Source organism: Triturus cristatus, chromosome 1_1 (genome assembly GCF_964204655.1).
Source record: "Triturus cristatus chromosome 1_1, aTriCri1.1, whole genome shotgun sequence".
Lineage (NCBI taxonomy): Eukaryota > Metazoa > Chordata > Amphibia > Caudata > Salamandridae > Triturus > Triturus cristatus.
In genome coordinates this window covers 828,444,940-828,469,018 of record NC_140579.1, presented here as the reverse complement: position 1 = coordinate 828,469,018, position 24,079 = coordinate 828,444,940, and the positions used below count along the sequence as shown (strand labels likewise).

The 24,079-nt window shown below is 47.0% G+C and overlaps 1 protein-coding gene across 1 annotated transcript in view; it reads left to right on the top strand.

Annotated features, from left to right (window-relative positions):
- The window catches only part of LOC146871135 (uncharacterized), a 651,196-nt gene that overhangs the window by 408,985 nt on the left and 218,132 nt on the right, over nucleotides 1-24,079 (top strand). Inside the window, 2 exon segments of the mRNA XM_085646175.1 lie at nucleotides 1,748-1,779; nucleotides 6,579-6,604. Of these exon segments, the coding sequence (XP_085502301.1) occupies nucleotides 1,748-1,779; nucleotides 6,579-6,604 (58 nt within the window).

The following is a 24,079-nucleotide window of genomic DNA, read 5'->3' as shown; positions in this document are numbered from 1 at the left end:
TTTACGGGGGTCAGGCAATGTCTGCTTAAGTGCTAACACCTCAGATCGCTTCCATGGGACATGCACCCAAACACGCTGAAAATGAGCTAAGACAGGTGGAACAGCATTTGGATCAGCAGGTCTCCAAACTGGGGGAACCTCACGCATCGGATATTGGCGCGCTTTTACCTTTTTCCCCACATTGAGTCCCTATTCGAACAATGATTGCTGGCAATCACCATTTCTGAGGGACAGTAAAGTCGCAACTGCTTTATCTACATTGGGGCCCACAATTATACCCGTTTCAAAATCAAATCGCACTCGACACAATTCCTGTGGGTTTGGGTTTGCACCATTATCCTCCAATTCCTCACAGAGGAATTCACACATTTTATCAAAGACATACCTCTGTTTTGGGGCATCCCATTGGTGAAAAACGTTAACAACTGATTCCACATCATAGAGTGAAGGGAAACCAATCCACCTACGCGCCAGATGATCTAACACCTCTTTCTCGTCGGGACCAGGCAGTTGACTGCGCAATTGCTTACGCTGTAAGGCAGGAGTCGCACTCGATGACCCAAAGAGAGGCGACATTAAACTAGTAACTACATTAGCTAGTCGTTGTCGTGCTGAAGGAGAGGTTGAGGCGAAAACGGGGGGATAGACAGAGGGAAGAAAAACAGGTTCAGATACAGGTACCTGAGTAGTGTAAGAAGGAGCGCCAGGGGAAGCCGCTGGCGTGCTAGGCAAAGTCGCAGGAAGCGCGGGGGTAACAGGTAGCAAAACTGGCGGCCCTTGAGAGGGCTGCACTGCAGGGATAGGAGCCAGCTGAGGAGGAGCTGGCAGCTGCGGGAAGGCTTGCGGCATATTTACTAGAGGTTGCGCATTTACAAGCTGTGGAGGTGCGGTGGCATTTTGCGCATATGGGGGTGGCGAACTTAACAAATGGGACATTAGGGAATCTTTTTCTTTCTCTTTTGTCTCATCTTGCACAAGGGGTGACAAAACAGGGTAACATTTATCAATCCCTAGTTTGCGCTGTCTGTGCAATTGCTCATTCATTTGTTCCTCCTCATTATCTTTAAATTGCACAGCTGCTTGCATCACTGACATACATCTTTCTCTCTTATTCCTTTTCGCTAGCTTTATTTCCTTCTGTTTGGCTTCCTTTCGCCATAGGCGGAAAGAATCAAACATCGCCGGCCGGGCTTTCTTTTTAAACAATTTAACTTCCAAATTATCTAAGATATCTGTATCGAAACTACCATTTTGGGGCCATTTTAAAACACCATCCTTTCTGGTGTATCGGATCCATATTTCATTATATGCAATGGGGCCCACGCCATGTTTTACATAAAGCTCATAAGTAGGAGTTCCAATTGGAAGAACCGGACATGAATCCTCTAACTGGAAATCCCTTCCACAACCCAAACAAAACAATCTACAAAATACACTAGAACCAGGCATCTTCGCTCACTAGTCTAGTTTCAAACGTCAAAGGATTATCGAATACGATAGTCTCGTGAATACACGAGTCCTCTGGCTTTGGGACTTGCAAGCACCAAATCAAAATGATCCCGAAGGATACCAAATTCAAACTGGGAGACGCTCCACTTATACTTCACTGAATATCGATGATCAATGGCGTCACCAGAAGACTCTCTCGATTGTTTCGCTCTACCAAAAAATCGTCAAGGGTCCAAAACAGGGCGATTAATCAGGGCAGCAGTCCTTCGTAGCCGTCGGGACGCGGAGAACCTCGCAGAAAAGACTTTTGGACCACGTCGACATGCAGGGGTCGATGAAGTGGCGGCCTTCCTCCAGAATTTCCACACGAAGCTCCTCACGAACCTCTGGCTTGGACCGGTACCGCTGAAATCGCGCCGAGTTGGGCGCCAACTGAAGTACTGGGTATTTTAAGCCCAGCGGTGCAGGGGAACACAACCTATGACTTCGGGGTTCTTCCTGTTTCAGATCTACAGAAACACAGAGTCTTCTGGGTGAAGTCAAAGATCAGTTTATTGGCTGCAGACCAATTACAGGTATCCTAGAAGTACAACAGCGTGTATGTTCTCAGGAGACTGCTGAAAATCACAGAAACGGGCTTCTTCTTAAATACAGAATATCCTGCTTCAGGCATACATTCCTTAGTTTACGATATGGCCATTACATGTATACATTACAAACGAAAAGGCAGAGTCATGATGACCATCCCACATTCCAGTTAAGCCAGCCCGCAATTATTTACCCAGCAAGGCTCAGATCCCACATCAGATATCGATAGGCCCCAATAAACATGAGCCATCTCCTGTTTGGAAAACAAGCCATAAAGCAGGAACAGTCAGGTGTGAAAGAGATTAGCTGGAGGCTCGTGTTTAATGTAAAGGCTTTATGGTGTGTCAAGCCCTGATGCTAATCACAGGTGGCCAGAGGACGGGGAACTCGTGAGACCAGTTTGACCTGGGGCAGCAGAGCCAAGCTGCCCAGGTCACAGAAAAGTCAAAGAAAGGCACATGTGCTCTAAAAGGCCCGTATTTGCCTCATGCAATGCAGCCTATGTGAGGGCAACCATAAGATGGCCACCGATCTAAAATGGAATCCACGTAGTGATGTATAATAACGTATACACAGTGCATTCATAGCTAGAACGTTATACAAAGCACTTGTACATACCGCATTGACAATTCGCGGTTCGCTACTACCGGGATAGACAGGGGTAGGGCCCTGTCTCCTACGCGGTCCCAAATTGTAAAGTACGATAAGTAATCAAGCGAACGCTCCACGGCTGTACAGGAAGCAGTGAGCAGGCAGTCAATCACTCAGTGCCCGGGGAGCCAGTGACTTCCTGAGTGACGGACTGATAACATTTGCAAAGCGCGCTGTATGGTGCAGCATACGTTGAGCAAGATAATGTGGTTCGCGCTGATTTTTTCATGTCCCGTTTATTACATTTTGCACTGCATTCTTGCCCAGGCATTTGGAGTGAAAGACTGATACAAAAAAGATGTATTTGCACAGGTCACTCAGTGCATACGCCGGTTTTGACCATATCCTGTGGTGCAAACGTCAGGGCACATTTGAACCTATGCAATCTGGAGTCTAACATTGCTTGACTGAAAACAAAGTAATCCTGTCCCAGATGCAAATATTATCACATAGTCAGTCACTGAATGTTTGTCATCCAGCCCTGTCAGATCAGGCGCAGACACGGCTTGGACAAAAACAAGCTTGTCAAAGGCTTTTCTGAATGTCAGGGGCTTTGTTTATTTCATGGCTGGCTCATGGAAGACATACGCAGAGCATCAGTGTTTTGATCGAAACAAAAATCTTCCCTTTTTGCATTGCAGCGGTAGTGACGAGCGACTGATGCACCTTGTAAGCTGTCCGGATCAGCACAAGTACTTCAAACTGGAGACATTCACGAGTTGCGATTTCAGCTAGCAGGTTTGAATCCTGTGCGGTTATAGAGAACCATTGGAGAGCTGGACTACCAAGAAAGGCATCAACAGATGTGTTGCACACTTAATATCAACTCTGCAGGAGAGTTCTCTCCAGATGCATCATGGTAGCTGTAGTGCAGAACCGTCTGTTTGCTCACATTTTTTCATTGTATTTGCTGATGGGTTCCAGCGCTGCATGTTCCTTGAGGTGGGATGCCGCGGAAAAGACACCAAGCGCTGCCTCGAAAGTGAAAGCGCCGGAATGTCGATGACAAGCCTAGTGAAGTGCTTGTACTGGCATCCAGGAGAGCGAGCAGCGGCACGCAGGCCATTTGTTTTTAATTAGCACGCACGCCGCTGCTTGCTCCCGCAAGGTGGATGCCAGCACAAGCAGGAGTGCTTGAAAAGAGCAAGCTGACCAATTTCTAAAGGTCATCTCCTAGGGCAGCCTAAGCAAGACCTAAAAAGGGGAGTCTTGCTTCCGGGTTAAAACTTTATTGCTATCACAAGAAGCCAAATTCTCCAAATGCTCAAGTGTGCTAGAAACAATTTAAGTAGAAATCAACACTACACTCAAATCAGACACCAATTTATAATAATAGACTGTATTTATATATGATTTTAGACACTATAATAAAAAATATCCGGATATATAGATTTTACAAGCAATAATAAACCAAAGCAATTTCACTCAACCGCAAACTATCCATGACAAAGACAACTAATTGGACACTTTAAAACTTAGTTAAGTGTCAGTGTGGTCATTTAGAGGTCCACATAGTAGAAGTACTTAGAGCGACCAACTCCAGCAGGGAGTCAATCACGGGGACCAGCCAGGTCCTCAAGAACAGGTACCTTCACAGAAGAAGCAGTCCTTCAGCAGTTACAGGCACTTTATCTGCGTTGAAGTGTTTTCCCATGGAGTGGTCCTCATGCATGGGATGAAGGGTGCTGAAGATGCTCCAAAGATGCTTTGGATGTGATTGATGGTCCTCCTGCAGGGATTACTCGGTCCAAGAAGATGGTGAGGTGGATCTTGATTGCTGGGTCGATGTCCCACAAAGTCCAGTTGCCACTGGACTACCATTCTCCAGTTTTTGCGGTGACATGCCAATCCTTCATGGTCGCTAACACTCCTTCTGAGAGTCCCAGCAACTCTCCTACAGCATACCGGACTCAGCAAACTCTGGTGCAGCTCCATGCGTCTGGTTTGGTGCTCGGTGCTGCACAGTGGCTGTGGTAGTGGCTTGAAGACTTTGGGCTATCACCTTGACACACCAGGCTTTTTCAGCTGTTTCCCTGTGCTGAAAATATGAGGCCATTCAGCTGGCTCTTGGAGTCCTCCTGGCTTGACTGGACTTTGTAGACAGCTTCTCCTTGAGCACGACACTAAAGGCACACTCCCTCTCTCCACTAGATACGAGGTGGAGGAGGTGCAGTCTTTGTTGGTGCAGCCTCTCTTTGCTTGTCCTCGGTGCAACAGGGCAGATCTCCTTTGGTCCTTCTACAGGGTCGGTCGAGATCTGGGGGCCAGGGGTGCCCTCTTTATGCTCGGATGGTGCACTCCAGGCAGGATGCGGTTGGTAGCTACCAGGGTTACCATGGGTTACCAAGTTCCCTCCCTCCTGGTGACTACTTCCTGTGGAGTGTGGCATTTGGCTATCCTAAAATGCACCATTCTGCCCACTCCCAAGATGGTGAGACACCTTCCTGTACTCAGACCTCACTAGTCCACCCCCAGCGTGTGGCTGCCTCAGGGCTACATGCCCCTGGGTAAACCGGTTTGGCAACTGATTTTCCCTCTCTACTTCTTGTGTCAGTCTGCCTTGCACCGACCTACATCAAGTTTGTAACTTGTGCCGCTCTCCGGAGCAGAGGGGGAAAGAATGCGACACCTGTAAATCGTTTCGGTCCAAGAAAACTCTACGTGATATTCTGGCTCGACAACGAGAAATGCAACACCAAAGCATTCAACACACTCCCCATATCTTCGGTGAAGAATCCGAGCAGGAAGATGTCGAAGCGTTGGCAGCAGAAGAAGAGGCCTTCTCCATTCCAGAGTCTGATTCTGAACTCAACATCGATTTGGAGTTGGAAGACATACCTCTGGGACAGGGTGCAGTGAGTACCGAAGACCTCTTGCCCCCCAAAACCTTTTCCAAAAATCATAAGCCCGCTGCACCACCTCTGCCTTCTAGCCAAGATCGGCACCGAGATCATGTTTCCGACGCCCCACCTTCTGACTTGGCACTGAAACAAATCGTTAAAGTCTTCCGGCTCGGGACCGAGTTGGGTGAGGTCATCTTTAGATCCAAAACCCTCCGGTTCCAAGGACAAATCTGGTTCGGAGCCGAAACCCGTGGTTCCAAGGACCAATCTGGTTCGGAACCGAAACCCTCTACTCCAAAACAAAAACATGCTTCGGAGCCAAAACCTTCCGCTCCCAAAAAGCACATCTATCTCAACGCTGAAATCAAAGGACAACCTCTCTAAACCTACTGAACCAATGTTAGACCCTTTGAAAGCAAAATTGGATCCTAAACAAAACACGATTTAGATCCATCCTGATAAGCGACATATTTCTGCTAAAACACCAGCCAAACGCAAACTTACTTCAGAGGATCCTGCATATAAGATCCCTATGAAGAAGGAAAAAGGACATGGCTACCAGCCCTGCTTATCCTGCTCCACAATCCCCTCCACCATCTCCTTCACATTTACTAGTTATAGATCCTTTCACATAACACCTCAGGGATCTCCACATACACAGCCTGAAGGGGATGATATTGATGAAGAAGACAATAATTTGCCTGTAGACCCATGGAATGATTCCACCATTGACCCTCCATTGGATACTGACCCAGACCTTTACCCTGCAAAGCCATCACTACCAGACGATAATGTGACTTATCAAGAACGTATTGCTAGAGCAGCAGAGTATCATGGGGTGGCCTTACATAATAAGTCATTAGAAGAAGACTTTTTATTTGAAACACTTGGGTCGACACACAGGTCAAGTCATACACTCGTTATACTAAAGGGCATGATAAGGCATGCAGATGCCATCTTCAAAGACCCGGTGCAAGCATGTATTTTAACTCCCAGAATCGATAAAAAAATATAAACCTTCTTCATCTGATCTTGTATTTATCAAAGGACAAATACCTCTCGACTCACTAATGGTGTCCAATGCTCGAAAGAGCTAATTCGCAAACCTCTGGTGATGCACCTCCCCAGACAAGGAATCTAAGCTTGGAAACTAGTGGCTGCTCAAGCCTCTTACCACTGGCACATCACAAACACACAGGGCCTACTAGCTAGGTATGACAGGGCACAATGGGATGAGGTGGAGCCACTGCTTCAATATCTCCCAGATGAACACAAAGCCAAGGCACAAGAGTTATTTCAAGAGGGAAACTCATTTCTAACTCTTCAATCAGATGGCTCTAGATGCTGCTGACACAGCGGCTAGAGAGGTCAATACCAGCATTCTCCTTAGAAGGCATGCATGGCTTATGATTTCAGGGTTTTAATCTGAGATTCAACAATCCATTTTAAACACCCCCTTTGACAAAGAACACATGTTTGGTCCTTAAGCCAATAACACTTTAGAAAAAAGTGTAAAAAAACACCAGTGGCAAAGTCCATGGGAGCGCTTCAGTCCCTGTCAATTAGAGGCTCCTTTTGTCGTTCCTTCTACAGAGCAGGGTCTAAAACTACATCTTCAGACCCAAATGTTTCCTCTTATAAAGGCAACACACAATCCTCTCCCTTTAGAGGGTTCTATAGAGGAGGGTATAGAGGAAACCATTCCAAAGGTAGGGGTAAAAGCGCCACATCGCATAACACCCCTTCTCTTAGCATACAGTGACTTGCCCCCGGCCCCCTCTCCCATACGTTTAACAATGGGGATACCCACAAATAGATCTGTTCATCACAGTAGGCAACGCACAATGCCCAGACTTTGCCTCCAGGTTCCCACACCCTCTCTCCAAAGGCAATGCCCTATAGATGAATTGGTTAGGGATATTTGCCTACGCTTTTCCGCTTCTCCCACTCCTTCCGGTTCGCAATTTCAGGCAAACATCACTCACATTGATTTTATTAGCTCCCACATGGGCCCATCCACCATGGTACACTACCCTGTTAGAGCTATCAGTAGTAATATTAGAAAAGACAATAGCAACCTTTAATAAAAAATGCCACTAGTTACCAGGTATATATCTACACGTAATATAAACTTTCAATTCAGCATATAGATCCAGATAGACAATTTCAATTGTTTAAGATCATTTATTTGTTATGTTTTATAAATGGAAAAAGAATTTCTACATACAAAAATGATGATTCATTAAAAAATATATGAATAATGAACAGCAATTCAAAATTTGGTATAACAGTCATATCCTAAGAAAATGATAATATGGTCAATATATTAGTTGATGGAAGCAAAGCGGTAGATGGAGACTACGCTCGTTTCAGCAAAGCTGCCTTCAGCAGGAGACCGTCTATTGCGTAATTACTTAAGATTCTATAAGGTAAGTTTGATGTATGATAGGATATAATGCAGTATTTCTTTTTATCCGGGAGTATTCACACTAAGGCAAGTATATCGGTATCTAAAACCGTTGTTTGAACGCAATGTAGGCGAACAATTACTTCATGTTGTTGGTAGGGAGAGTTGATACATATGTCGATATCTTGGAAAAAATTAAAGAAAGATGAAGAACCTTTTAGGTAGAGCTTCACAAATCTTCTAGTGATAAACAGGATAGATGTAAGCCAATTTTTTCTGCACCCTATCTTATAAACACAATAGATATCCTGCACAGATTCTTAAAGAGTTGATACATATGTCGATATCTTGGTAAAAGTTGAAGAGAGATGAAAAAGGGTGACCTTGCGGGTAGAGCTGCATGATTCTTCTGACGATAAGCATCTATCTTGTTTATTGTCAGAAGAATCGTGCAGCTCTACCCGCAAGGTCACCCTTTTTCAAACAATGGTTTTAAATACCGATATACTTGCCTTAGTGTGAATACTCCCGGATAAAAAGAAATACTGCATTATATCCTATCATACATCAAACTTACCTTATAGAATCTTAAGTAATTACGCAATAGACGGTCTCCTGATGAAAGCGGCTTTGCCGAAACGCGCGTAGTCTCCATCTACCGCTTTGCTTCCATCAACTAATATATTGACCATATTATCATTTTCTTAGGATATGACTGTTATATCAAATTTTCAATTGCTGTTCATTATTCATATATTTTTTAATGAATCATAATTTTTGTATGTAGAAATTCTTTTTCCATTTATAAAACATAATAAATAAATGATCTTAAACAATTGAAATTGTCTATCTGGATCTATATGCTGAATTGAAAGTTTATATTACGTGTAGATATATACCTGGTAACTAGTGGCATTTTTTATTAAAGGTTGCTATTGTCTTTTCTAATATTGTTATAGTCCCTGCGTATATCAAACTTATTGGTTATGTAGGGGTCCCCTTTTTTCAAACATATAGAGCTATCAGTAGTTCCACATCAAAAACTACATCTCACCTCCAGTCTTCTCATTCAGAACAATGGAGATATCAAGCATCCAAATCCCAAAGAGCTAAACTTAGCAAATTGGCTCCTGAAGTTATAGAGTTTGGATATTTAAATTTGCCACCAGACTGTATGACTATTCTGAAATAAGCAAGAAAGAAAGCCTACTACCAGAGCTTGTTATGCAGCAAAGTGCAAATTATGTGTTGTCCAATGTAACAACCACAAATGTATTCCTCTGGATGCTTCTGTTCAAAACATTATTTGTTACCTTTTGCACCTACAGCAATCTTGACTAGCTTACACATCTATTCGATTGCACCTTGCAGCAGTAGCTGTGTATTTGCAGAACAGACAGCATTTATCTTTGTTCAAAGTTTCGGTCATTAAAGCCTTAATGGAGGGCTTAAAGAGAGTAATACCACATAGAATCCCTCCATCACCAGTGTGGAATCTCACGTTGTACTTACAAGACTTATGGGTCCACCCTTTGAACCATAACACAATTGTCCTTTACAGTTGCCTTCATGGAAGGTTCCTTCCTCATTGCAACCACTTCACTAAGGAGAGTTGGTGAGCTACATGCATTAACCTTAGAAGAACCCTTCTTTAAACTCCATAAAGAGTAGGGTAGTTCTTTGCACCAATTCCAGATTCCTTCCAAAAGTGGTTTCTACTTTCCATCGTAACCAATCAGTTGAGCTACCTGTGTTCTTTCCTCAACCTGATTTAGGAGCAGAACGAGCTCTGCACACACTTGATGTCAAAAGAGCGTTATTGTATTATTTGGAAAGGACATACGATTTTCGTAAAACAAAGCAACTATTTGGTGCATTAGCACCACCTCACAATGCCAATCCTATCTCTAAATCTGGCATTTCAAGATAGATTGTTAAAAGCATTCAAACTTGCTATGCAGAAGCTAAAAAAATGTTATCCATACCCCTAAAGCGCATTCCACTCTAATAGGAAATAGGGTCATGTATGGCCTTTTTAGGTAACCTCTCTATAGCTGACATCTGTAGAGCAGCAACATGGTCTACACCACGCACATTTACTAAACACTATTGTGTGGATGTATTAGCACGCCAACAAGCCAATGTAGGGCAAGCAGTGCTAAGTACACTTTTTCAGACAACTGCAACATCTACTGGTTTAATTCCACTTTGGGAGAATACTGCTATATAGTCTATGCAAAGCATGTGTATCTATAGCACACATGCCTCAAACGGATTATGTTAATTACCCAGTAAGCATCTGTTCTTGGCTTGTAGAGCTGTAGATTCACATACACCCTCCCACCTCCCCGGACACCTCTAGTTGTTGCAGTTCTTAATATTTACATTATCTACTCATGGGTATCTCTTTACTACACTCACTTACTCCATTCTCACCCTCTACAGGAAAACAATCTAACAGTGGAGTCGATGCCCATGTGCACTATCACCGAAAGGACCTTACCTCGTGGCTGGAAAGAATTCTTCGAAGAAAAACAACTTGCAAACATCCAGACCCAACACTAGATGGCAGGAGTATGCACATCATGTGAATCTACAGTTTAACATGCCAAGAACAGATGCTTACTGGGGAAGTCACATAATGCTTTTGCATGTTTTACTGTCAGGACATGCAGAGTACATGTCCTTCCTGTGTCATATGCTACACCCTGCCTTTAGGGCTCGGTGGGCCTAACAGAGGGGTGACTTACACACATGTCATGGGGAAGTGGTAGCCTTGCCATTGCTTTCAATAGCAAAGTTGGGCTATCCGTCTGCAGTGGGCGACCGGGAGACTTGATTTACTTCGGGACCTCCCAGGTGGCACAATCAGTGCTTCTAGCTCTGGAGTCACTGCAGCATAGTAGCCCATTTTGGCATGGTTACCCCCACGTTTTTCCTAGTAACTGATGTGATTTCGACTCAAAGTGCACTGGGTTCCTGCTAATTAGTTACTCAGTCCCAGAACTCCTCCTCAAAACTGTATAATTGTTGCTACAGTTGACAAAACCTGTAGCACCCTCTGAAAGTCCCTAGTAAATGGTACCCATGATACCTATGGCCTGAGGTACTAAAGAGGGTCCCTAAGGGCAGCAGCATGAATTGTGCTTACTTAAGGGACCTCTCACCAAGTACATGCAAGGCTACCATTGCAGGGTGAGTGCCTTGATGCAGACAAAAGTGAAACACAATATGTCACACATCCCTTTGTGCCATGTCCCCTAACACTGCATGTAATATTTTTAAGTCACCCCTACAGCAGGCCTGACTGCCGTGAGGCAGAGTGCTGAATATTACGTATGAGGGCATACCTGCCTGAGCAGATATGCCCTGGTGCTGGTCAGTCCTTTTACTGCCAGAACAAGTGACCAGAGAAGCCATTTTAAAACATGTTAGACACTGGTGAAAACGAGTTCCCCAGCTACACTGAAGATAGGGATGTTTGATATCAAACATCTCTTATTGATAAACAAACACTGATTACTGATTCCAGTGATGTATTTGCCCATATATGCCCCCACAGGGCACCTTTAGAGGTGCCTCCTGAAAATCGACCAGCCTCTGCTGTACCTACTGACTGGGTTCTGCCACGCTGCCACTTGAGACACTGTTCTGACCTCCTAGGATGAGAGTCTTTATCTCTCAGGAGACCCGGGACAAAAGCCTGTCCAGGAAAAGGAAGTCACGCCCATCCCACTGGATGACCTGCTGATTAGCCTTCCTAGGCCGGCAAGCTTCAAAGAGCTTCTGCCTTTGAAATGTGAATCTTGCTCCCCTCACAGGAGAGGTAGCTGACCCCCTTTGTACAGAGCCCCTTTCACACCTGGACAGGAGTGAAAATTAGCTAGGCGTGCCACCCCAGGCTTAGTACCACCCTAAGATGTATTTAGGAGAGCCCTTGGCACCAGAAGAGCAGATCCTGACGACCTAGGAAGGACACTGAAGAGCCGCGAAAGCAGAAGACTGAAGAGATCAATTGACTTGGCCCCAGCCATGCTGACCGGTGTGAGAAAGTGCCATCTTTCTTGCATGGTATGCCCCCACTTTTTGCTGAATTGCTGAATGTACTTTGACTGAGTGTGCCCTGGACTCCTGCCAATCAGGTGCCCAGGGCCTATGTTCCTTCCCTAAAACACACAAAACCCAAATTGGCAAACCCTGGCCAAATGTCAGCCCCTGGTAAATGGTACCCTAGGTACCCAGGGCCTTATGACCAGGGAAGGCCTCTAAGGGATGCAGCACTCATTGTGCCACCCTTAGAGGCCCTGTACCCTTACACACACACTGCCTTTGCAGGCTGGGTGTCTGGGTGCAAGACAAAACAAAGTCGACATGGCACACATCCCTGGGTGCCATGCCCATCACCTACACTGCCATTGCATATAATCAGCCACCCCTCTAGCTGGGTGCCTTATGCCAATGGTGTGGGCACAGGAGCAGGAGCCCTGTGCCCCTACAGTACCCAGGTCCATTCCTGGGCACTGTAAGTGCAGTGCTGCCATTTAAGAGTACATGGTGCTGAGAGCTCGTCAAACACGAACTCCACAGCACCATAATGGTCACACTGAAGACTGAGAAGTTTGGTATCAAACTTCTCAGCACATTAAACCCACACTGATGCCAGTGTGGGATTTAATGTACCAAGCACCCCAGAGGGCATCTTAGAGATGCCCCCTTAAACCTAACCTACAATCCACGTCTGCTCTGAGGCTGCCTAGGCTGCCACACAGCAGACATGTTGCTGGACCCCTGGGTGTGAGAGCCCCTGCTCTCCTGGGCCTGCAACAATGCACATCTTGGGCGAGGTGCTAAATCTCCTCCCCCAGGATGGGCAGGGGGGAGCTTCAAAGGCATGCCGCCTCTGTGAGCTTCCCCAGGCAACTGCAACCCCCCACTCTGGCGGGAAGCTGTGCCGGAAACCCCAAATAAGGACAGGGGATGTGCCAACCTGCCAACCCCACCCCTCAGGTGGGGGAGGGGAGGTGAAGCACATCTCCGGGCTCTCGCCATCTTGAAGATGGGAAGCCCTACCCTATCAGGACTAGGCTACTGCCCCCCTCCCACAGGAGAGATGCAGGATAGGGGGTGTACCTGCCCCAGGACAGGGACCCATTGGTCCCTGCCCTTCACCTACCTGACCCCCCTAAATCTAGTATTTAGGGGCACCCTAAACCTTCCTTCCCCAGATTCCGATATACAAAGAAGGGCAAGAAGAAAGAAGACCTGCCCTGCAGCTGCTAAGAAGAGGAAGACACCAACTGCTTTGGCCCCAGCCCTACCGGCCTATCGACCCTCGATCCTGCTCCTGCTCCTGCTCCAACTCGGCATCCCTTGTGGCCAGCAACCTCACAAACCCCGGAGGACCTGGCTATCTTTTGGCTCTAAGCCCCTGGGACTCCCATGAGTAGAGGCTCTACTCAAAACCTACCTCTAATCCCTGGCAGCAGCCCGGAACCGCGAACCCAGCACACTCTGCACCAGCCAAGCCTGGCCAGTGCCGCAGTGAACAAAGACCACGAGGACGACCCCACGGCGACTGTGAGCCTGAGTCCGGCACCCAAGGACCTCCCTCGACACTCCTGAAGAAGCCTGCAGCCTCAGAACAAGGTGCCCCCCCTACCGCGATCAACAGAGGGTAAGATTTCACGACACCAAAAGGCACCCCTGCACGCGGCGCCCCGCGGCCCCCTGTGCCCAATCCCGGGGTACCTACCTATCCTCCAACTACCCAACTTACCTCTCGAAGTGGTGGTGGCACCTGTGAAGAATCCTCTTCCCCGAGCTTGCAGTCTTTCTAAACCGGAGATTTCCCATTGAAATAAATTGAGCGCCCGAAGGCTCAAAAGCACCCTGCACCCAGCCGCCCGAGTGGCCCTGGCAGTGCAACCTCTACACCTACCTACTTCCCCACTTGCCCTGAGTAAGTGACCAGGAGCCCAGCTCCCACAGCCGTGTGGCTTGCTAGTCAGCAGCCACCAACCAAGGCCCCCCTATCCCTCATAGGATAACATTGGGCCTAACTCTCTCTGCACCCGGCCGCCCTAGAGTCGCTGAGGGTAAACCAACTGTACCTACCTGACCCTGGGGGACCCCCGAGTCTATGCCCAGAACCTCAACTCTGCCAGTCAAGTACTTACCTTTAAACCGATAACTCTATTTTCTTCATAGGGTAACATTGACTGGCTTTTTCCTGAAATTTCTTCTAAGTGTGGACTTTACAAATCTTAAAATATTCACCAAAAATCAGCCGACTAACGAAAACGAAAATACTCACCTGCTCTTAGGTGAGCTCCGAGTGCTGGATCTTGGTGCCCAGCACAGACTCTGAAAAATACTTACAACTGTGCTTACCAGTAACTCAATCTTCTCCCATGGGAAATCATTGACTGTTTTTCTGTGAAATTTCTTCCAAGTGTCAATATCTGCAATCTTTAAATATTCTTTAAAAATTGTATAATATCTGAAAACGTAATTACTTACTTGTTTTGGATAAAGGTCCCAGTACTGAGTCTAGGTACCCAGTACTGGATTACAAAAGTAACGAGAACATACTGTACCTGCAACTTGAATTTTCTTCCATAGGGAATCATTGACTGTTTTCTCTGAAATATTTTCTAAGTGTCAACTTCTAAAATAGCTAAATATTGTTTAAATATCATCACAGTAATTAAGTCGACTTTCATCACTTGATTCTAAGTCCTGACCAAGGACTGAATCTAGCATCCAGTCCTGGAAATCCAAAAGTAATCCTAAAAGTAATCTTTTACAAATAACTTGAAATTTCCATTGAGCTCAATGCATTATTGTGTTTAAAATAGTGTTGCCTATTGCAACCACTTGTAACTGTTTACAAAAGTCAATTGCATATTGTAAAAGTATTTATATAAAGCATCTCATTCTGAGAAAGTATATTTGAATGCCAAGTGTTGGTTCTAAAATAAAACAAGCATATATTTTTTCTAAATAAACCATTGGCCTAGAGTTCAGTTATTGAGTGTGTGAGACCATTTGAGTGTGTACAACAAATGCTTTACACTGTCCTCTGATACTGCCTTACTGTTCGACCAAGCTACCACTCTAGAGAGTAACGTAATATCTAACTTTAGCCTCTGCCAAACCCTTGGGGACTGTGTACTCTGTACACCCTGTACCTATTAATGAACAGTATATACAGAGCCACTTTCTCACATTGGTGGATCAGCGGTGGGATACAAACTTGCATTTGTTGGACTACTTGGTTACCATCTGATCACACGACAGAACTCTTAAAATTGCCTTTAGAATTCTGATTGGTCTTTTCCAAAATTACTAAAAGTCTTGCTAGGGCTTTGCTTAAGTCCCATTAGAATTTTAGAAAATAAAAGTCACTATAGTCAGGGTAGAGGATTAGAACTGTCAGGTTAGAATGACTCAAACAAACCCAGCTGTTAGTGACAATAATAACATGGACCTGGTGGAGGAGCTCGACCTCACACCTTACTTACACTTGTCTTTCAAGGAATTGAGGTCCCTATGCAAACTTAAAAATTTACCAATGGGCCTGCATCCAACCAAACTAGGGCTCCAGGAGCTCTTGGCTGAGTATGCTAAGGACCACCCATCTGAACATGGTGATGGCCAGTCAGATGAGGAAGGGGAAGAAGAGGAGGTTGACAATAACCTCCCCATACTATCCCCTAGGGAGGAGAGGGCACCCATACCCTTCAATCCAAGAATTAGCATCTGGGCACCTAGAGATCACACAGGTGACTCTGGTACCAGAGAGATCACTGGGGGACCCACCAGTGAAGAGGACAGCCTTGTGAGGCTGGCCAGAAGATTAGAGCTAGAGTCCAGGCTCCTGGCTCTAGAAAAAGAAAGGAGAGAGATGGGTTTAGCACCCATCAATGGTGGCAGTAATAATAAAAATAAGGATAGGGAGGAAACTTCTGACCTTAAAATCCCCAAAGGGATTGTCCATAAATTTGAGGAAGGTAATGATATCACCAAATGGTTCACAGCCTTTGAGAGGGCTTGTGATATCAGGAAAGTAAAGAAACCTCTCTGGGGGGCACTCCTGTGGGAACTGTTCTCTGGTAACTGCAGAGACAAGCTTCTGACCCTCTCTGGGCCAGAAGCAGGATCCTATGACCTCATGAAGAGAGCTCTGATTGAGGGATTTGGATTCACCACTGAGGAGTATAGAATTAGAATCAGGGGGGCTCACAAAACCCAGACCCAGTCCTGGATTGATTTTGTAGACTTCTCAGTGAAGACACTGGATGGTTGGTTAGCTGGACATGGTGTGCAGGATTTTACTGGATTGTCCAATTTATTCATGAAGGAACATATATTAAGTAACTGCACAAATGAAAAGTTGCATCAGCATTTGGTAGACCTAGGTCTAATTTCTCCCCAAGAATTGGGAAAGAAGGCAGACCACTGGGTCAAGACTAGGGTGACAAGGACAGCCACTGGGGGTGACCAAAAGAAAGTGGTCACAAAACCTCCCCAGGGGAAAGGTGGTGAGAATCCCCATGATAAAAAGTCTGAGTCTACCAAAGGGCCCCAAAAACCTGTTCAGGTGGGTGGGACCTAAGCTACTGCCTATGTGCCTCAACCCTATAGGGGGAAGAACTATGATCCCTTAAAGGCCTGGTGTAATAACTGTAAGAGGTCAGGACACCTAACTGTATTCAAATCTTGCCCCCACAACAAAGCCCCTAAGGCACCCAGTACAGCTACTCCTGGGGCAGCAAGTATACAAATTGGATCAGAGGTGTACCCTGAGCAAATCTGGGAACACACTGAAGCAATTCTAGTCTCCTTGGGAGAAGTGGAGTTTGCCACTGTAGCTGTGTGGCCCCCCCAACTTAAAGAAATACTTACAGTACCCCTGGGTGAATGGAACTAGGGTAGAAGCTCTGAGGGATACAGGTGCCAGTGTCACTATGGTGAAAGACACACTGGTTTCCCCTGAGCAATACTTGATTGGGAAGTCTTACCCAGTCGCCAACGCTGACAGTGTCACCACTAGTCATCCCATGGCCATGGTGACATTAGGCTGGGGGGGGGAGGGGTTACTGGCCTGAAACAGGTAGTGGTCTCTCCAAAGTTGCCAGCTGCATGTCTGCTTGGAAATGATCTGGAAACCTCAGCCTGGGCTGAGGTTGAGCTAAAGGCCCATGCAGCCATGCTGGGCATCCCTGAACTGGTGCGTGTGCAAACCAGAGCAAGAGGAAGGGTGAAAAGGTAGGTCTGGGGCCTGAAATAATGGCCCAACCAACCAAGAGAAAAGGTAAGAAGACTGGGGAACCAGCTTCTACACAGCAAAACATTCAGGACCCCTCTCCACAGGGAGAGGATATGGATACCCCTGAGGGAACTGAGTCCATGGAGCTTGACCCTTACCAGGTTGAACTCTTGGGCCTAGGGGGACCCTCTAGGTAAGAGCTGTGCCAGGGTCAGCGAGACTGGCCTACTCTTGAAAGCCTGAGGCAGCAAGCTGTTTCAGAAGCAAGGGAAGATGTCAGTGGTACCCACAGAGCTTATTGGGAAGAGGGATTACTGTATGCTGAGGCAAGAAACCCCACTCCTGGAGCCACCAGGAGGGTGGTAGTGCCACAGAAGTACAGGGAGTTCCTCCTAACTTTGGCTCATGACATCCCCCTAGCTGGACATCTGGGGCAATCCAAAACTTGGGAAAGGCTAGTGAGTCACTTTTAGTGGCCCCAGATGCACCAAAAGGTGAAGGAGTTTGTCAGCTCCTGTGTTACCTGTCATGCCAGTGGCAAGACAGGTGGCCACCCAAAGGCCCCCCTCATCCCACTACCAGTGGTGGGGGTACCCTATGAAAGGGTAGGAGTGGACATTGTGGGTCCACTTGAACCTCCCACAGCCTCAGGGAACAAATTTATACTAGTGGTAGTGGATCATGCTACCAGGTACCCTGACGCAATTTCAATTAGGACTACTACAGCTCCTGCAGTAGCCAAGGCCCTCCTGGGTGTCTTCACCAGGGTAGGGTTTCCTAAGGAGGTGGTTTCAGACAGAGGTTCCAACTTCATGTCTGCTTACCTAACACACATGTGGAAGGAGTGTGGAGTGCTGTAAAAGTTTACTACACCCTACCACCCACAAACCAATGGCTTTGTTGAGAGATTCAACAAGACATTGAAAGGTATGATCATGGGTCTCCCTGAAAAACTCAAAAGGAGATGGGATGTCCTGTTACCATGCCTGCTTTTCGCTTACAGGGAAGTACCACAGAAGGGAGTAGGTTTCTCACCCTTTGAACTTCTGTTTGGTCATCCTGTAAGAGGACCACTTTGTCTTGTAAAAGAGGGCTCGGAGAGGCCTCTTCAAGAGCCCAAACAAGACATAGTGGACTATGTGCTTGGCCTAAGGTCCAGAATGGCTGAGTACATGGAAAAAGCATCCAAGAACCTTGAGGCCAGCCAGGAGCTCCAGAAGCACTGGTATGACCAAAAAGCTGCACTGGTTGAATTTCAACCTGGGCAACAGGTGTGGGTTCTGGAGCCCGTGGCACCAAGGGCTCTCCAAGATAAATGGAGTGGCCCTTACCCTATCCTAGAAAGAAAGAGTGAGGTCACCTATTTAGTTGACCTGGGCACTAGCAGGACACCCAAAAGGGTCATCCATGTGAACCGCCTTAAGCTCTACAATGACGGGGCTGACATCACCATGCTGATGGTGACTGATGAGGAACAGGAAGCAGAGAGTGAACCTCTCCCTGACCTCCTCTCCTACAGCCCAAAAGATGGGTCAGTAGATGGTGTGATCTTCTCAGACACCCTCTCTGCCCAACAGCAGACTGACTGCAAGCAAGTCTTGCAACAGTATGCTAGCCTCTTTTCCCTGACCCCTTGTCTGACAAACTGGTGTACCCATGATGTGGACACTGGTGACAGAGCACCTTTCAAAAACAAAATCTATCGACAGTCAGACCAAGTTAAGGAAAGCATCAAAGCTGAGATCAGCAAGATGCTGGAGTTAGGGGTCATTGAACCCTCTGAGAGCCTCTGGGCTAACCCAGTGGTTCTGGTCCCCAAACCTCATCAACAAGGTGAAAAGAGAGAGATGAGGTTCTGTGTGGACTATTGAGGGCTCAACTCTGTCACCAAGACAGATGTTCACCCTATCCCAAGAGCAGATGAGCTGATAGATAAATTAGGGGCTGCCCAATTCCTCAGTACGTTTGACTTAACTGCAGGGTACTGGCAGATTGGCATGGCTCCAGGAGCAAAAGAAAAGACAGCATTCTCCACCCCTGATGGGCATTATCAGTTTACTGTGATGCCCTTTGGGTTAAAGAATTCCCCTGCCACTTTCCAGAGGTTGGTGAACCATGTCCTGGCTGGGCTGGAGTCCTTTAGTGCAGCTTATCTTGATGATATTGCTGTCTTTAGATCCACCTGGCAGATCACCTGATCCACCTTGAAAACGTTTTAGAGGCTCTGCAAAATGCAGGTCTCACTATCAAGGCATCCAAATGCCAGATAGGGCAGGGCACTGTGGTGTACTTGGGCCACCTTGTAGGTGGAGGCCAGGTACAACCCTAACAACCCAAGATCCAGGCCATCATGGACTGGGTAGCTCCAACAACCCAGACCCAAGTCAGGGCATTCCTTGGCTTGACTGGGTACTACAGGAGGTTTGTGAAGGGGTATGGGTCCATTGTAACCACCCTCACAGAACTCACCTCCAAGAAGATGCCCAAGAAGGTTAACTGGACAGTTAGTTGCCAAAAGGCTTTTGACACCCTAAAAGAAGCAATGTGCTCAGCACTAATTCTAAAAGCTCCAGATTATGCCAAGCAGTTCATAGTGCAGACGGATGCCTCTGAGCTAGGGATAGGAGCGGTCCTATCCCAGACCAATGATGAAGGCCAAGATCAACCTGTTGCTTTTATAAGCAGGAGGCTACTCCCCAGAGAGCAGCGTTGGGGTGCCATTGAGAGGGAGGCCTTTGCTGTGGTTTGGTCCCTGAAGAAGTTGAGGCCATACTTGTTTGGTACTCACTTCCTGGTTCAAACTGACCACAGACCTCTCAGATGGCTAATGCAGATGAAAGGGGAAAATCCAAAACTACTAAGGTGGTCCATCTCCCTACAGGGAATGGACTTTGAAGTGGAACACAGACCAGGGAGTGCCCATGCCAATGCAGATTGACTTTCCAGGTTCTTCCACTTAGACAATGAAGACTCCATAGGGCAAGGTTAGTCTCATCACCTTTCGTTTGGGGGGGGGGGGGGGGTTGTGTGAGAAAGTGCCATCTTTCTTGCATGGTATGCCCCCACTTTTGGCTGAATTGCTGAATGTACTTTGACTGAGTGTGCCCTGGACTCCTGCCAATCAGGTGCCCAGGGCCTATGTTCCTTCCCTAAAACACACAAAACCCAAATTGTCAAACCCTGGCCACATGTCAGCCCCTGGTAAATGGTACCCTAGGTACCCAGGGCCTTGTGACCAGGGAAGGCCTCTAAGGGCTGCAGCACTCATTGTGCCACCCTTAGAGGCCCTGTACCCTTACACACACACACTGCCTTTGCAGGCTGGGTGTCTGGGTGCAAGACAAAACAAAGAGTCGACATGGCACACATCCCTGGGTGCCATGCCCATCACCTACACTGCCATTGCATATATCAGCCACCCCTCTAGCTGGGTGCCTTATGCCAATGGTGTGGGCGCAGGAGCCCTGTGCCCCTACAGTACCCAGGTCCATTCCTGGGCACTGTAAGTGCAGTGCTGCCATTTAGGAGTACATGGTGCTGAGAGCTCGTCAAACACGAACTCCACAGCACCATAATGGCAACACTGAAGACTGAGAAGTTTGGTATCAAACTTCTCAGCACATTACACCCACACCGATGCCAGTGTGGGATTTAATGTACCAAGCACCCCAGAGGGCATCTTAGAGATGCCCCCTTAAACCTAACCTACAATCCACGTCTGCTCTGAGGCTGCCTAGGCTGCCACACAGCAGACATGTTGCTGGACCCCTGGGTGGGAGAGCCCCTGCTCTCCTGGGCCTGCAACAATGCACATCCTGGTCGAGGTGCTAAATTTCCTCCCTCAGGATGGGCAGGGGGAAGCTTCAAAGGCATGCCGCCTCTGTGAGCTTCCCCAGGCCAAGGAAGCTTGGCCAGAAAACCCAAATAAGGACAGGGGATGTGCCAGCCTGCCAACCCCACCCTTCAGGTGGGGGAGGTGAGGTGAAGCACATCTCCGGGCTCTCGCCATCTTGAAGATGGGAAGCCCTACCCTATCAGGACTAGGCTACTGCCCCCTCCCACAGGAGAGAGGCAGGATAGGGGGTGTACCCACCCCAGGACAGGGACTCATTGGTCCCTGCCCTTCACCTACCTGTAACGCCCCTAAATCTAGTATTTAGGGGCTCCCTGAACCTTCCTTCCCCAGATTCCAGATTCCGATATACAAAGAAGAGCAAGAAGAAAGAAGACCTGCCCTGCAGCTGCTAAGAAGAGGAAGACACCAACTGCTTTGGCCCCAGCCCTTCCGGCCTGTCGACCCTCGATCCTGCTCCAACCCGGCATCTCTTGTGGCCAGCAACCTCACAAACCCCGGAGGACCTGGCTACCTTTTGGCTCTAAGCCCCTGGGACTCCCATGAGTAGAGGCTCTACTCAAAACCTACCTCTAATCCCTGGCAGCAGCCCGGAACCGCGAACCCAGCACACTCTGCACCAGCTTAGCCTGGTCAGTGCCGGAGTGAACAAAGACCACGAGGACGACCCCACGGCGACTGTGACCCCGAGTCCGGCACCCAAGGACCTCCCTCGACATCCCTTAAGAAGCCTGCAGCCTCAGAACAAGGTGCCCCCCCTACCACGATCAACTGAGGGTAAGATTTCCCGACACCATATGGCACCCCTGCACGTGGCGCCCCGCGGCCCCCTGTGCCCAATCCCGGGGTTCCTACCTATCCTCCAACTACCCAACTTACCTCTCGAAGTGGTGGTGGCACCTGAAGATTCCTCTTCCCCGAGCTTGCAGTCTTTTTCTAAACCGGAGATTTCCCCCGTGAAATCAATTGAGCGTCCGAAGGCTCAAAAGCACCCTGCACCCAGCCGCCCGAGTGGCCCTGGCAGTGCAACTTCTACACCTACCTACTTCCCCACTTGCCCTGAGTAAGTGACCAGGAGCCCAGCTCCCACAGCCGCGTGACTTGCTAGTCAGCAGCCACCAACTAAGGCCCCCCTATCCCTCATAGGATCACATTGGGCCTAACTCTCTCTGCACCCGGCCGCCCTAGAGTCGCTGAGGGTGAACCAACTGTACCTACCTGACCCTGGGGGACCCCTGAGTCTATGCCCAGAACCTCAGCTCTGCCAGTCGAGTACTTGGCTTTAAACCGATAACTCTATTTTCTTCATAGGGTAACATTGACTGGCTTTTTCCTGAAATTTCTTTCAAGTGTGGACTTTTCAAATCTTAAAATATTCACCAAAAATCAGCAGAGTAACGAAAACGAAAATACTCACCTGCTCTTAGGTGAGCTCCCAGTGCTGGATCTTGGTGCCCAGCACTGACTCTGAAAAATACTTACAACTGTGCTGGTCAGTAACTCAATTTTCTCCCATAGGAAATCATTGACTGTTTGTCTGTGAAATTTCTTCTGTCAATTTCTGCAATCTTTAAATATTCTCTTTAAAAATCGTATAATATCTGAAAACATAATTACTTACCTGTTTTGGATAAAGGTTCCAGTACTGAGTCTAGGTACCCAATACTGGATTACAAAAGTAACAAGAACATACTGTACCTGCAACTTGAATTTTCTTCCCTAGGGAATCATTGACTGTTTTCTCTGAAATATTTTCTAAGTGTCAACTTTTAAAATAGCTAAATATTGTTTAAAAATCATCACAGTAATTAAGTCGACTTTCATCACTTGATTCTAAGTTCTGTCCCAGGACTGAATCTAGGATCCAGTCCTGGAATTCAAAAACTAATCCTAAAAGTAATCTGTTACAAATAACTTGAAATTTCCATTGAGCTGAATGCATTATTGTGTTTAAAATAGTGTTGCGTATTGCAACCACTTGTAACTGTTTACAAAAGTCAATTGCATATTGCAAAAGTATTTATATAAAGCATCTCATTCTGAGAAAGTATATTTTAATGCCAAGTGTTGGTTCTAAAATAAAACAAGCATATATTTTTTATATATAAACCATTGGCCTAGAGTTCAGTTATTGAGTGTGTGAGACCATTTGCTGACTGAGTGTGTACAACAAATGCTTTACACTGTCCTCTGATACTGCCTTACTGCTCGACCAAGCTACCACTCTAGAGAGTAAGGTTATATCTAACTTTAGCCTCTGCCAAACCCTTGGGGACTGTGGACTCTGTACACCCTGTACCTATTAAGAAACAGTATATACAGAGCCACTTTCTCACATTGGTGGATCAGCGGTGGGATACAAACTTCCATTTGTTGGACTACTTGATTACCATCTGATCACACGACAGAGCTCGTAAAATTGCCTTTAGAATTCTGATTGGTCTTTTCCAAAATTACTAAAAGTCTTGCTAGGGCCTTGCTTAAGTCCCATTAGAATTTTAGAAAAATAAGTCACTATGGTCAGGGTAGAGGATTAGAACTGTCAGGTTAGAATGACTCAAACAAACCCCCCAGCTGTTAGTGACAATAATACCATGGACCTGGTGGAGGAGCTCGACCTCACACCCTACTTATACTTGTCTTTCAAGGAATTGAGGTCCCTATACAAACTTAAAAATTTACCATGGGCCTGCATCCAACCAAACTAGGGCTCCAGGAGCTCTTGGCTGAGTATGCTAAGGACCACCAAACTGAACATGGTGATGGCCAGTCAGATGAGGAAGGGGAAGAAGCGGAGGTTGACAATAACCCCCCCCATACTATCCCCTAGGGAGGAGAGGGCACCCATACCCTTCAATCCAAGAATTAGCATCTGGGCACCTAGAGATCACACAGGTGACTCTGGTACCAGAGAGATCACTGGGGGACCCACCAGTGAAGAGGACAGCCTTGTGACGCTGGCCAGAAGATTAGAGCTAGAGTCCAGGCTCCTGGCTCTAGAAAAAGAAAGGAGAGAG